This window comes from Pelobates fuscus, chromosome 1 (assembly GCF_036172605.1).
Source record: "Pelobates fuscus isolate aPelFus1 chromosome 1, aPelFus1.pri, whole genome shotgun sequence".
NCBI lineage: Eukaryota > Metazoa > Chordata > Amphibia > Anura > Pelobatidae > Pelobates > Pelobates fuscus.
Genome location: NC_086317.1, coordinates 198,958,473 through 198,970,596, shown reverse-complemented (window position 1 = coordinate 198,970,596; position 12,124 = coordinate 198,958,473). Strand labels below are relative to the sequence as shown.

General features: G+C 37.7%; 1 protein-coding gene across 1 annotated transcript in view; it reads left to right on the top strand.

Moving 5' to 3' along the window:
- The window catches only part of CRYBG2 (crystallin beta-gamma domain containing 2), a 161,614-nt gene that overhangs the window by 126,043 nt on the left and 23,447 nt on the right, over positions 1-12,124 (top strand). The window contains exons 7-13 of the mRNA XM_063453282.1: positions 113-272; positions 2,345-2,484; positions 4,456-4,582; positions 5,129-5,164; positions 7,196-7,314; positions 7,394-7,520; positions 7,637-7,779. Of these exons, the coding sequence (XP_063309352.1) occupies positions 113-272; positions 2,345-2,484; positions 4,456-4,582; positions 5,129-5,164; positions 7,196-7,314; positions 7,394-7,520; positions 7,637-7,779 (852 nt within the window). The remainder of the gene's footprint in view (positions 1-112; positions 273-2,344; positions 2,485-4,455; positions 4,583-5,128; positions 5,165-7,195; positions 7,315-7,393; positions 7,521-7,636; positions 7,780-12,124) is intronic.

Genomic DNA, 12,124 nt, shown 5'->3' with positions numbered 1-12,124 from the left:
ACAGTGCACCTATAGTTTGAGCAGATATGCATTTACATTATATTTACCAAATTATATGAGCACAGAAGGTGTAAGCCAAATCATTTCAAATATATTTATTTTTTTCCTTAAGATGGCTACTGTATGAGAAGCCACTGTTCCGTGGAAAACGATTAATGTTGTTGGAAGGTGACACAGACCTGACTTGTCCATGGAACATACAGAAGAAAACAAACAAAGAAGATACCAATGGACACAATTCGTGGATTGGATCACTGCGCCATGTGGTTAAGGTTATTATGAAAAAGAGATACTGCATGAATGTATAGAATCCCTCTAAAAATAGAGTAAAAGTATATAGTGGTAATAAATATATGGATTCTATTTTCTCCATAGTATTTAAATGGATGCAGTTGTAATGAAAGGTTGTTAGATTAGGACAGAAGAATCTAGAGCTTATTGAAGAATTGCTACAGACTAAAACATCTAAGGTTTCTGCTAGGGTGAGGCTGTTTAAGTGTATGCATTTTGAAATGCAAACTGATGAGTATCTGTGAAGTTAGATACTGCATACAGCTTATAGAAGACAAATTCAGGAGTGTTTACATCTTCTTCATTAGAACAGTTAGTTCACTGTAAGAGACCACAAGGAGGATGTAACTGAAAATAATTAGAAGCCTTCTAGTGTGTGTCACCATAAAAGATCAAGTATGGAAACCAAATTTAAAAATAATATTCAAGACAAAAAATCCAAGGGATGTGTACAAATTTGAAAGAAACATGCCAAATCCAAGGGAAATAGCCTTGCTCTGCATGATCTGGTATAGTCCAACTCCATAGAAGGTTATATAAGGATGACCAAGCAGTGATGTTTAATTTTAGTATAATGTATGGGTAATTTATGTGAGCTCAAGCATTGTTTTGGCTCACAGTGACTAAATTACCCTAACATGAAACCTAGGATCCTGATCAACTTGTTATAAAAATTACAAGGAAGACTAGATGACAAGACTCATGAATGAATGTGAATGGATTAAATTAACAAAGATTTGGGGCTTCAGAGAAATGGAGAGGAGTAGATGGAATATAATGAAAAATGCATTGTTTGGAACTTTAGGATATTCTTAAAAACTAAGCCAAACACTTCTTTGAATGATGTTTCAGGAAAATATATATTTTTAAATTCTTTATTTTTGTTGTGAGAGTAAATACATGTAGGCTTGCGATGCTACAACAGCAAGAGCAAACATTTCTGTAATGAACATAGTTTTACAGAGTCATGGCACATAAAGATTTAACACATTTTTGTAGTAGAACAATAATAAAACTGTAATAATGCTGATAAAGACATAGTGCGTTGTAACGAAAGAAGGTATTTTGCAATAAATGCTTAGCCTGTGCACTGGTAGCAAGAAACTAGGTAAAATAAAAATACATAAATTCTATTTTGGACTGCAACACATAAAGTTAGAACTAGCAGATACCACTGGAGCCCGCTATGTCAAAACTTAGGCATGTATATAGGCTCTCTAAACATAGTGGACCCTCGGGCTACTCCCGTTTGTCTAATGATAAAGTCCCAGCATTGCAGCAGGCCAAGCTTTTTCCACTCCGCCAGTCCTGCCAGCACGCATCATGTGCCCACAGATGCCTCACCCCTTTGAGTCAACATCAGAGTTCCCCCGGGTGTTGAGCAGTGATGTGAGGTTCATCCTCTCAGGACTCTAGGCCCAGTTAAACAGCCACAGGGATCAGACCCGCCGGGTACGAAAATGGGAGCAGCCAACAGCCCTTCACTGAGTGTTGGGGGCCTCAGTAGCATGGCCCAATATCGTAAGCGAGAGCCCTTCAACGCCTTCCTTGATGTGTCAGCCTGCAGGTAAGAATACGTAGGTGGTCTCAGGGAGCTGTGATTGGCAGCCATGTTGTGATCGGGGCGCGGGAATCCGGGGTCAGGTAAGCTATACTTATTCATCCTCTTAGTATCGGATCCCTGCAATGGGGACCGGGATAACCCTCGCCGGTCCAAAAGGTGTTAACCGGACAAGTTGGAGTGTCTGAGTGCCGATGTTGGGAAGCCAGAGATAAGAGCAGGGCAGCGGCCGTCTGCCCAGCTCGTCTCCCGATTAGGCCACAGGCACCGAGTCTGCCTTATGTTCATGGCTCAGGAAAAGCCATTCCCTGCAGGAGCCTCTCCCGCGTGCGACCGGGCAGCCTGGCGGTCCGACCCCGCCCCCCAGGAAAATATATTTTAATTTATTTTTGGTTGAGTGTTGTTAGTTCATTATTATTTTCTAATTATGTTTTGAAACATAAGACATCCTAGTGATGATTGTAAGAATTTCATTGTAATCTCTCTCTTTAGGATTTTCAAATTCCACAGATAAGTCTGTTCCCTGAGCAGAATGGGGAAGGTGAGAAAGTGAAAATTGTCGGACCAGCTCCAGACACACATGCATTTGGCCAGCCGATCAAGACAGAATCCATCATTGTTCACAGTGGCCTGTAAGAGATATTATGTTGTTATGGTTTTGGGAGAAAAAGTTTATATCATTATAACTTATAATTTTCAGTACTTGATTGGGAAGAAAATTGTATTTCGCAAAAATCAGCATGGCTTTATGAAACATATGTGATGTCAAGCTAACTTGATTGCATTCTATGAAGAAAAAAGTAGATGTGATCTACTTGAATTTTACAAAAGGCATTCCACAGGATAATGTTTACAAAGAAATTGGTCTAGACTCTAGATGAATATCTTTGTTAGTGGGTAGAGAACTGGCTTAAAGATACAGAGTACAGAGTGTTGTCATTAATGGTAAAAAAAAGTTGGACAAAACTGGTGAATGGTGTCCCTTACTAAAAGTGGGTAAATGGTAAGAAGGATATAACTTCACTGCAGTGGTGTTTAGATAGATTCTTGGACCGGGCACTCAAATGGCAGATGAAATGTAATGTAGACAAATGCAAAGTTATGCAAGGAATGAAAAAGCAACTTGCACTCTAAATGTTAGCGAATTAGGGATAACAACACATGAGAATGATTTGGGAATTTCTACAGACCTTAATAAACCCACCTTAATAAACTTAATACATTGTATAACTCGTTCTGCCGCTTTGTGATATAATGTAATTACAGGACCCACCATTGTGACATGCTAAAATAACTAAACTGGCTGTCGCTGGAATCCAGACGCACCCTTCATCTTTCCAGCCTTGTGTTTACAAGCTTTTCTGGGAAGCTACCACCATACCAGAGCAGAGTGCTCTCCTCGGCTGTTCCATCCTCCTATAACCACCGATTCAGTACCAGCACTTTATTTAGTCTCCCTCAACACAAAAAGAAAGCATCTAGATCCGCCTTTTCCTACACAGCACCTCAATTATGGAACGACCTCACGCACACTTTCAAATCTTCCCCAGGCCTAAAATACTTTAAGTGATCCCTCTCTACATATCTCAAAACAGAATGCACCTGTCATAGTTGATTATATATTTCTTACCTGTTCTATGTTAAATTTTGTATACATTGTGTATTACATTTTTTTGTATTTTATTGTACCCTATTATATCAATGGGCAACAATGTGCAATGTCAATCAGCAGTTGCTAAGGCCAGTAAGGTATTGTCATGCATAAAAAGGGGCATTCATTCTCAGAAGGAAAATATAATTTTGCCTCTTTATAAATCAATTGTAAGAGCACAACTTGAATATGCTGTGTAATTTGGGGCGCCTGTTCTGAAGAAAAATGTTATGGCACTAGACAGGTTATGAAGAAAGGTTAACACATTTAAATCTGTTTCGTTTAGAAAAAAATGTGCCTTACATATTATATGATAGCATTATACAAATATATTTGAGGCAATACAAACCATATTCTGGAAATCGATTCATAAATAGGACTATATATATAGGACACAAAGTCACACTTTTAGATTTGAAGAAAGGAGATATGATCTAAGGGTTTAAGGTCTTACAGTAAGAACAATTAGAATGTGGTATTCTCTGCCTAAAGACGTGGTTTTATCTTTTATCAGAGTCTGTACAGATTTTAAACAGAAACTGGACGAACTCTTGCAAAAACACAATATTCAGGGATTTCATTTTTAATATGTGTGAGACCAGCTTCCTGAAGGAGAGATCTGACTGCCAGTCTAAGGTCTAGAAGGATTTTTTTCCTCATTTGTTGCAAAATGGGAAACACTTCAAACTGTGTTTAATGCCTTCTTTTGGATTAACAGCAAAAGCGAGAAAGGCTGAACTTGATGGACATATGTCTCATTTCAGACTGTATAACACATTACTCATTATATTAATGAGTAATGTGATGTGAGATATGACCTTTAGAAACTGGTGTGCTGAAATCATGACAACCAATATATGTAGTAAACTAGGGTAGAAAACAGGTAGGCTGTGTAATTGTTGAGTAGAGGGTTTTATATCTTGACATACATCTTCTGCTTATCTGTCCACAGCTGGCTGTTATACAGTAAGCCATTCTTTGAAGGGGACCCATATATTCTGGAGTCTGGTGGATACCCCAACAGGAAATCCTGGGGTGGACTGGATTCCCATTTATGTTCTTTGCAGCCTGCACGTATTGTGAGTGTGCTCAACTGGCATCATAATATGCATAGTTCTGGTCATTTGTCCTAACTTTCTACATGTTCTCTGAGGGTTAAATACTAAAAACCAAATATGAAAAGGCAAATCCTAAATCAGCTATGCTCTGAGTTCAGGTACCCTGGCCTTAAATTTTAACTTAACTTTGAATTCATACTTTAGTAAACAACCCTGCTTGAAACTAACCCTTACTTGAACTCTGTTTGATTCTTAATAAATGTCAGAATTCTTGTACCTGTGATGGAGTCTAGAATGAATAGCTCTGACTATGATTTTCACATTTGAGCAATACTTGAATGTGCATATGACTTTAATAAAAAACAAATTCATATTTTGACTCAAGTTTAGATATTTATTGGAACATTTTGGCAATCTAATGCACATTTTGAGCTTAGTGCATAACCCCCTCTATGTTATGTTCTTCTTCTGCATTTTCATAGCTTGGGGGAAAGAATATATTTCAACATTATCTGTTTTCTAACAGTTTACTCCTTTTTTAAATATTCTAATTTCTTTACATTCTAGGGAGGCCCCACTGTAGAGAAACCAAATGAACCCAAGGTAAATTCACAAAGAGATGTTTTAGCACAATATTGTGCCATGCTTTTATTTCCATGTATATTCAATGTGCTATATACACATATTATCTAATGTGCTAGTGTAGTTAGGTCATTTTATGAGCCTAATGGAAACAGTCAAAACTGCAATGTGTGTCAGACAGCAAAACCTAGTATGTTGTTATTGAGTCCAGTATACTTGTGGTTGCATATGTTCTCTGACCAAGAATGTTGATAATAGGAAAGGTAAAGAACAGCAATGTTTTGTAAGGCTACACATAGTATGTCGAAGAAGTAGTTGCTGTCTGTGTATAGTGTGCTTAAAGGGACTCTATAGCCAACATATAAAAGCAAGAAAGACAGGTCCCCCAGCCTTCCTTCTTGCTTTTATATGAACTTTCATTGATTAAAAATAATTTTTGAAGCGTTTTTATATTAAAAACTTACCTCCGTTCCAGCGCCGAGCTTCCCCCAAGGCCACGCCCCCTTTTTCGTCAAAATGACGAAATCGCGGGGCTCAATCAGACGCTTCTCTCAGAGAAGCGTCATAGCGATGTGGTGCGCATGCGCGGCTTCGCGCTGCACCAATCGCGTTCTTCATAGAGCGGCATTGAATGCCGCCCTATGAAGACACTCAGCGCTATACCGCGCATGTGCGCAGAATGCGCGTTCACGAGCTGAGCTGAGTGACAGCTCAGCTCGCTGTGTGCCCGTCTCCCTCCTACGGCAACTCTCTTACTCCAAACTTTGCATGCAAACACTATATATAGAGACTTCTCTATATATAGTGTTTGCATACAAACACACACATATTGTTAAACATACACACACACTTTAAATAAATATTGTTAAACACATACACACTCTATTTCTACTTCTTTCTATTTATCTATATCTATTTCTTTCTATCTATCTTTTTCTATCTAATTCTTTCTATCTATCTATTTCTATCTATTCCTTTCTATCTATATCTATCTATCTAATTCTATCTATCTAATTCTTTCTATTTCTATCTATTCCTTTCTATCTATCTAATTATTTCTACCTATCTATATTTATCTATTTATATCTATCCAATTCTTTCTATCTATTTCTATCTATCTATTTCTATCTATCTAATTCTTTCTATCTATCTATCTATCTATCTATCTATATCTATCAATTCCTTTCTATCTATTTCTTAGATATCTATTTCTTTATATCTATCTATTTCTATCTATTCCTTTCTATCTATCTAATTCTTTCTATCTATCTATTTCTATCTATTTCTTTTTTTTTTTAATTCTTTATTTTTGCACCCGATAGGGAAGGCAAGAGTAACACAACTTGTAGGCTTGCGCAGAAGCCAAAATATACAGGAACATACATTTAAATACAAATATAACTCCTTTAGCACATACAACAATTCACTTTATGCATTCTGTATCACTTGCCCCCCATCGAGGGTTTTCGTTTTTATAGTAACATCAGTTAAGTTCCTTACTGTTATATAGGAGAGCTATAGCGAGAAATAGCGTTATGTATTTCTATCTATTTCTATCTATCTAATTCTTTCTATCGATTCCTTTCTATCTATCTAATTATTTCTATCTCTTCCTTTCTATCTATCTAATTCTTTCTATCTATATCTATCTATTTCTGTCTATCTAATTCTTTCTATTTCTATCTATCTCTTTCTAATTTTTAACAGATTTACACTATATTGTGTTTTTTTCTGTTCCTTTGTTTATGTGTCTACTCATCATTCAAGTTTAATCTATACTTCAGGGTAAATGTGTACCCTTTTTTATGTACCTCTCCACTCATACAATTAGTATAGATTTGGGTGTTTAACTCACATCTAACTGGTTTGTTTTTTTGTTCAAATTATAGTATGTGTGGAAATTAGTGATAGCAATTATATGTTAAATTAATTTGATTAACAATGCCAAAAATGTATTTAATATGCCATTCAATGAATGGAAGAAGGCACAGAGATTGTGATACATGCCATGCCATGGCAAGAAAATGATTCTTATTTCCTTCTCTCCTCCAGCTGCATATTTTTCAGTATCCTGCATTTGAGGGTCATATGTGGGAGGTTACCAGAGACCTACACTCTGTACAGGTGGAACTCCTAACCAATGTGGGCTCTTTGAAGATCCTCGGAGGGTGGTAAGTAACTTAGCACACAGGAGATTTCAACTAGAAATGCATACTTCTTTATTCTTACTTTTTTTGATCTCCATTGTAGCTGGGTTGGATATGAGAAAGAAGGTTTTAGGGGTCACCAGTACCTGCTTGAAGAAGGTGAATTTAGAAATTGGTCTCATTGGGGAGGCCGTACAGAGGAACTAGGATCGCTTCGCCTTATCCGCACGGTGAGTAGATTTTGATGTGCTGATGAAGTTAATCATTGCCTCATAAATGTTATGAGGCATGTGAATCATATTTGAATGCTGAATGTTCACACAAAAGCTTGATATTGTTTTTTCAGGATTTTTCTGAGCCCGAGATAGTACTGTATGAGGATCCTGGATGCTCAGAAGGTCCATGTCTACGTCTGAATGAAGCATTGGCTGACATAGAAGTGGCACAATACAGATCAAAGACAGGTTCCATCCATGTGCTAAGTGGGGTGTAAGTTTTCTAAACAAAATGTATCCATTCTTTCCCTTATCCCTAAGTTACTATCATGCTTCTTACCAACTTTCTATGTATTTTCCCTCACATTATCCTCACGCTTTTCATTTACCATATGTAACTATTATTTCACCCTTCCTTACATTGCCATTATCTGTTTCATTCCACTAATGTCCAAACGATGTTCACTTCCAAATATCATTGCTTTCCCATTCATGGATCGTATCTTTGCACCTTATCTCCTGTAATTGATATCCCAAGAAAATTGAGTAGATATCCTTTTCATAGCACAATATCAAATCATGTGATACATCTCAATATGATAATCTCCCTTACCTGTATGTCTCCTTCCTGTATCTATTCTTCCAGCTGTATACACTTCTGTCTCTGTTATGGAAATGTAGCTGACTGGATCTATGCAACATGGATAGTATGTAAAAAGACTTATAAGGGATATTTGGCGCTATATACAATAATAGTCCAGTGCAGCCTAAAAACATTTAAAGTGTATTGTCACCCAGTACACTTAACAGCAATTGTAAAATATCAAACAAAATGTGTCAAAACGCGCACAATGATTAAAATTATTACCTTTTTTAAAATAATTTTCTTGGTTAATAATATTGTGGTTAAATGGAACACTCACAATTTCCAGAGCCCTTACAGAATGGCTCTGAACTGTAATAGCGTTTTATCCACCTTTAGAATAGCAGAAAAATAGTAGTGAGGTCTGTACTGCAATGATCAGATGTCCAGTAGAAACATGAACCAGATGATAAAATCACTCCTATTTAGTGATGTCCCGAACGGTTCGCTTACTTCGTTTATTCATATGCTAGGCCTACACCAACCCATCCGATAAGTTTTATCCTTACTCCACATATTAAGCCACCTTGGCCTTGCGCAGTATTGACAACGTTACATATGACACCTACATCTAGACACTTAATAATCTATCAAGTTGGTTATATATATCATTATCCTTTGATCACAGCCTTAGACGGCCCTCCATTACGTACAACGTTGCCACCCTGGTATTCATGTAAATTCTCACTACCACTACATATGGACCGGTTCAAACAACAGAGGCATGTGTTGGGGGTTAACGTTTCTTCCTGTTGCAGATACTAGAAATTTGGGGCCCATCCGTGCACTCCACCTTTAGATACGGACGTCCGGGTGGTTATCTTTTACTGAATCAGTACGCAACAACGTATGTTAGTTCAAGATTAGGTCAAAAGGTTATCTCATTGATGGTCGGAAACAGGTTAATTTTTAAGCTGACATTTAACTTGACTATTTCAAGAATAAACTGCCCATTTACAGTAGTTATGTACTTAACCCTTTCAGCATCATTTTTGGCCTCTACACAACTCTTACAACCTTGTGATGTTTATTGCATATTTGCTAGTCCATTGTACTCTGGTCAAGTACCAGGATACCACCAACACAGTTCCTAATTGCTATCGAACTCATGCATAAAGACTTAGCGTTCCCATCAACAGTACTGAAGTCAAGCTGTACAGACTGATGATTGTCAACTCTGAGCTCCCCAGCCAGGTATCTGCACCCATGCAAATATCACAGACAACATGACATCCATCCTTTCATCATAATTATGTTCTATGATAGTCTGGAGAATTAGAGTCTCCTAACTCAGGAGCTCCTAACCCTCACACGGAGTACTCCACTATGTACCCCTTACTTTCATCCACTATGGGTAACATCACAAGTTACGGTTCGGCACACATTCCCTTTGCTCACGTTATTTCACCGGCACATTTAATTCTTCCGTCATTAGAAAGTACATATTGGTAGGCAAAGACATCAAATTGTTCTCCTCGTAGATTGCCTGACTTCACTAATTCATTCAAAAGTAGTTCCCTGCAACATGCCACAGTGGACGACTGTGTATTTGTGGTATCCCTCTCATGGCTGCTATTGACTGTCTTTTACTGCTATACAACGACACATTATCATGACACAATTCTGACTGTTGAGGAACCTATTGCTTTACTCTAGAGCATTCACAAGCCCATGGCCCCATTTCATCCTGGGTATTCTGCTACCCCAAGATATACCATAAACCTATACCTGTAATATTACTAGGCATACATCTCGATTTATTGTTAATACAGCCCTGCCCCCCGCTGATAGTGTCCATCGTATCAGGGAAGACGGAGTCATTCTTTAGTAAAGGTTCATTCCCCCACTGACCAATGATTCCCCTGTTATTTTAGACTGGGTTTGAAGCCATTATCAAGGACAACTGGTTCTGTGACACATGGCTGCAGAGACATGGTGCACTCTTTTAGTAACCTTCAGCTCTCGTTGTATACTGATTCACTGCCACTGCACAAGCCTGGGGGTCTCTATGGAGGAGGAGGTCTGTCAATTACTACTCAAACAGCAGTTTGCAAAGTTACTTGGCTGGCAGCAACACAGCAATTTTACCTTGTCTGCATACACATACCAGCCTGTCACAACATAGCAGCTGAAGCCTTGTCTCCATCCCATTTCAGGTATTAGTCCAAACATTCCATGGCTGCTTTACCACATACTAAAACTCCTACATTCCAGGATCTCATTCTGGATTAGTTCCTCTCATGGTCATGGTAGATTGCTGGCACACCTGTCTCTCTCTGTTTATACCAACCATTTATATACCAGAACTCTGGCCATTTTAATATGTTCACTTCCGTATATCGAATCGTCAATCCGTACTCCATCGATACCATCGTGACATTCACATTCTTTTGCCACCTCAACCTTAAATTAGCTAACAAACATTTAAACTTATCTATTACCCACCTGCAGACCTATATCTACATACTATCAACAATAAATGGTGCCAGGTCAACATACTAGACTAATTGTCTGACACTCACAGGACTACACAGGCTTACACTCTCTTTTAAGGTTACACGATAACCACTCACTACATCAAATTCATTCTGTACGTCAGAACACAATTCGTAACACTCTGATACGACCCTTCAACATATTCAGGTCATTCTTTTAGAATAAGCACTGCTTCTGCAGCTTTTAGTAAACAAAAAACGCACATCATAAACTGTTACATTGGAATTGTTTGCATACACCAGATATCCCTCAAACGGAGAGGGAACTGAAACAGGCATTTAAAGTACTGCCTACCCGAACGTCGGTTTCGGCACACCACAACTGACTTATGCTACTACTATAACTCAGCTTATTGCCCCCGACTACAAATGGAAAGACGGGTCCCCGACTACAAATGGAAAGGCGGAGCCTGTAGTTGTGGGAAGGGTTTATCCAGCCTATAAATTCACAGGCCTCCCCTTCCTCTGGGCTGAGCCTTCCTGGTTCAGCCCACCCACCGCACCCTTTATTAAGCATTCACTCAGTGGGCCCTCTTTTACAGGCCTACCCGAACCACAACCGACTTATACCACTACTTGGCTTATTGTCCCCGACTACAAATAAAGAAAGACCCGCTTAATTTATTTTAAAATTTTTAATTTTACAACATGGATAGTATGCCTTTTCCATTCACTGCTAGCGTGTTGAACTGCTGTTCCAAGCAAGCTAACAATTTTACATTGAATTGTTTTTCACTTCCAAATTCAATGACGTGATGGAGAAACTGTATTTTATCAAAACATGCTAAAGTAACACTGGGCTCTGGAGAACGTTTATTGTACTTGGTAACATAATAGTTGTGTTTAATTGAAATTTTCTTCATAAATAAATGAATTTTTCTTCATAAATAAATGCCTATGTTATTATATAAATAAGTTAACTCATGCTACTATATATGTATATTTAAATATATATATATATATATATATATATATATATATATATATAAAATATCTGCATCTGTTTCATGTAATCTGCTGTCCCTCATGGGTGGAGCTAATCTGAAACATCATGATAGACCATTGTAGTACCTCTACTAAACATTCAAATATTCATATTTGAAAACTGAAATTAAAGTAGATTGTAGAGGACTAAAAAATTAGTACAGTGTAAAATTTGTAAATTGCTTAGTAAAGCTTGTTTTGAACCTATTTTTCTGTCATGATGGTCTCAAATTTTTATTACAATTTGTGGCTAATGTAGCTAAAGCAATACATACAGTGTATACAGTTATTGTGTAATAGCACAGACATCTGTATCTGAAAAGGATTGATGCTTGCTGTTGTTGATACTTGCTGCTGTACCTCTGTGCCCTTTGAGCCTTGCAAATGAAAGGTAAATGTTGCAAAACTTTGAATATACAGCATGTGTGTATACAGGGATTTGGAAAGTGGCTACATAATTGTGAATTCCTATGTTTACTCTAGGTTGACAGTGAAAG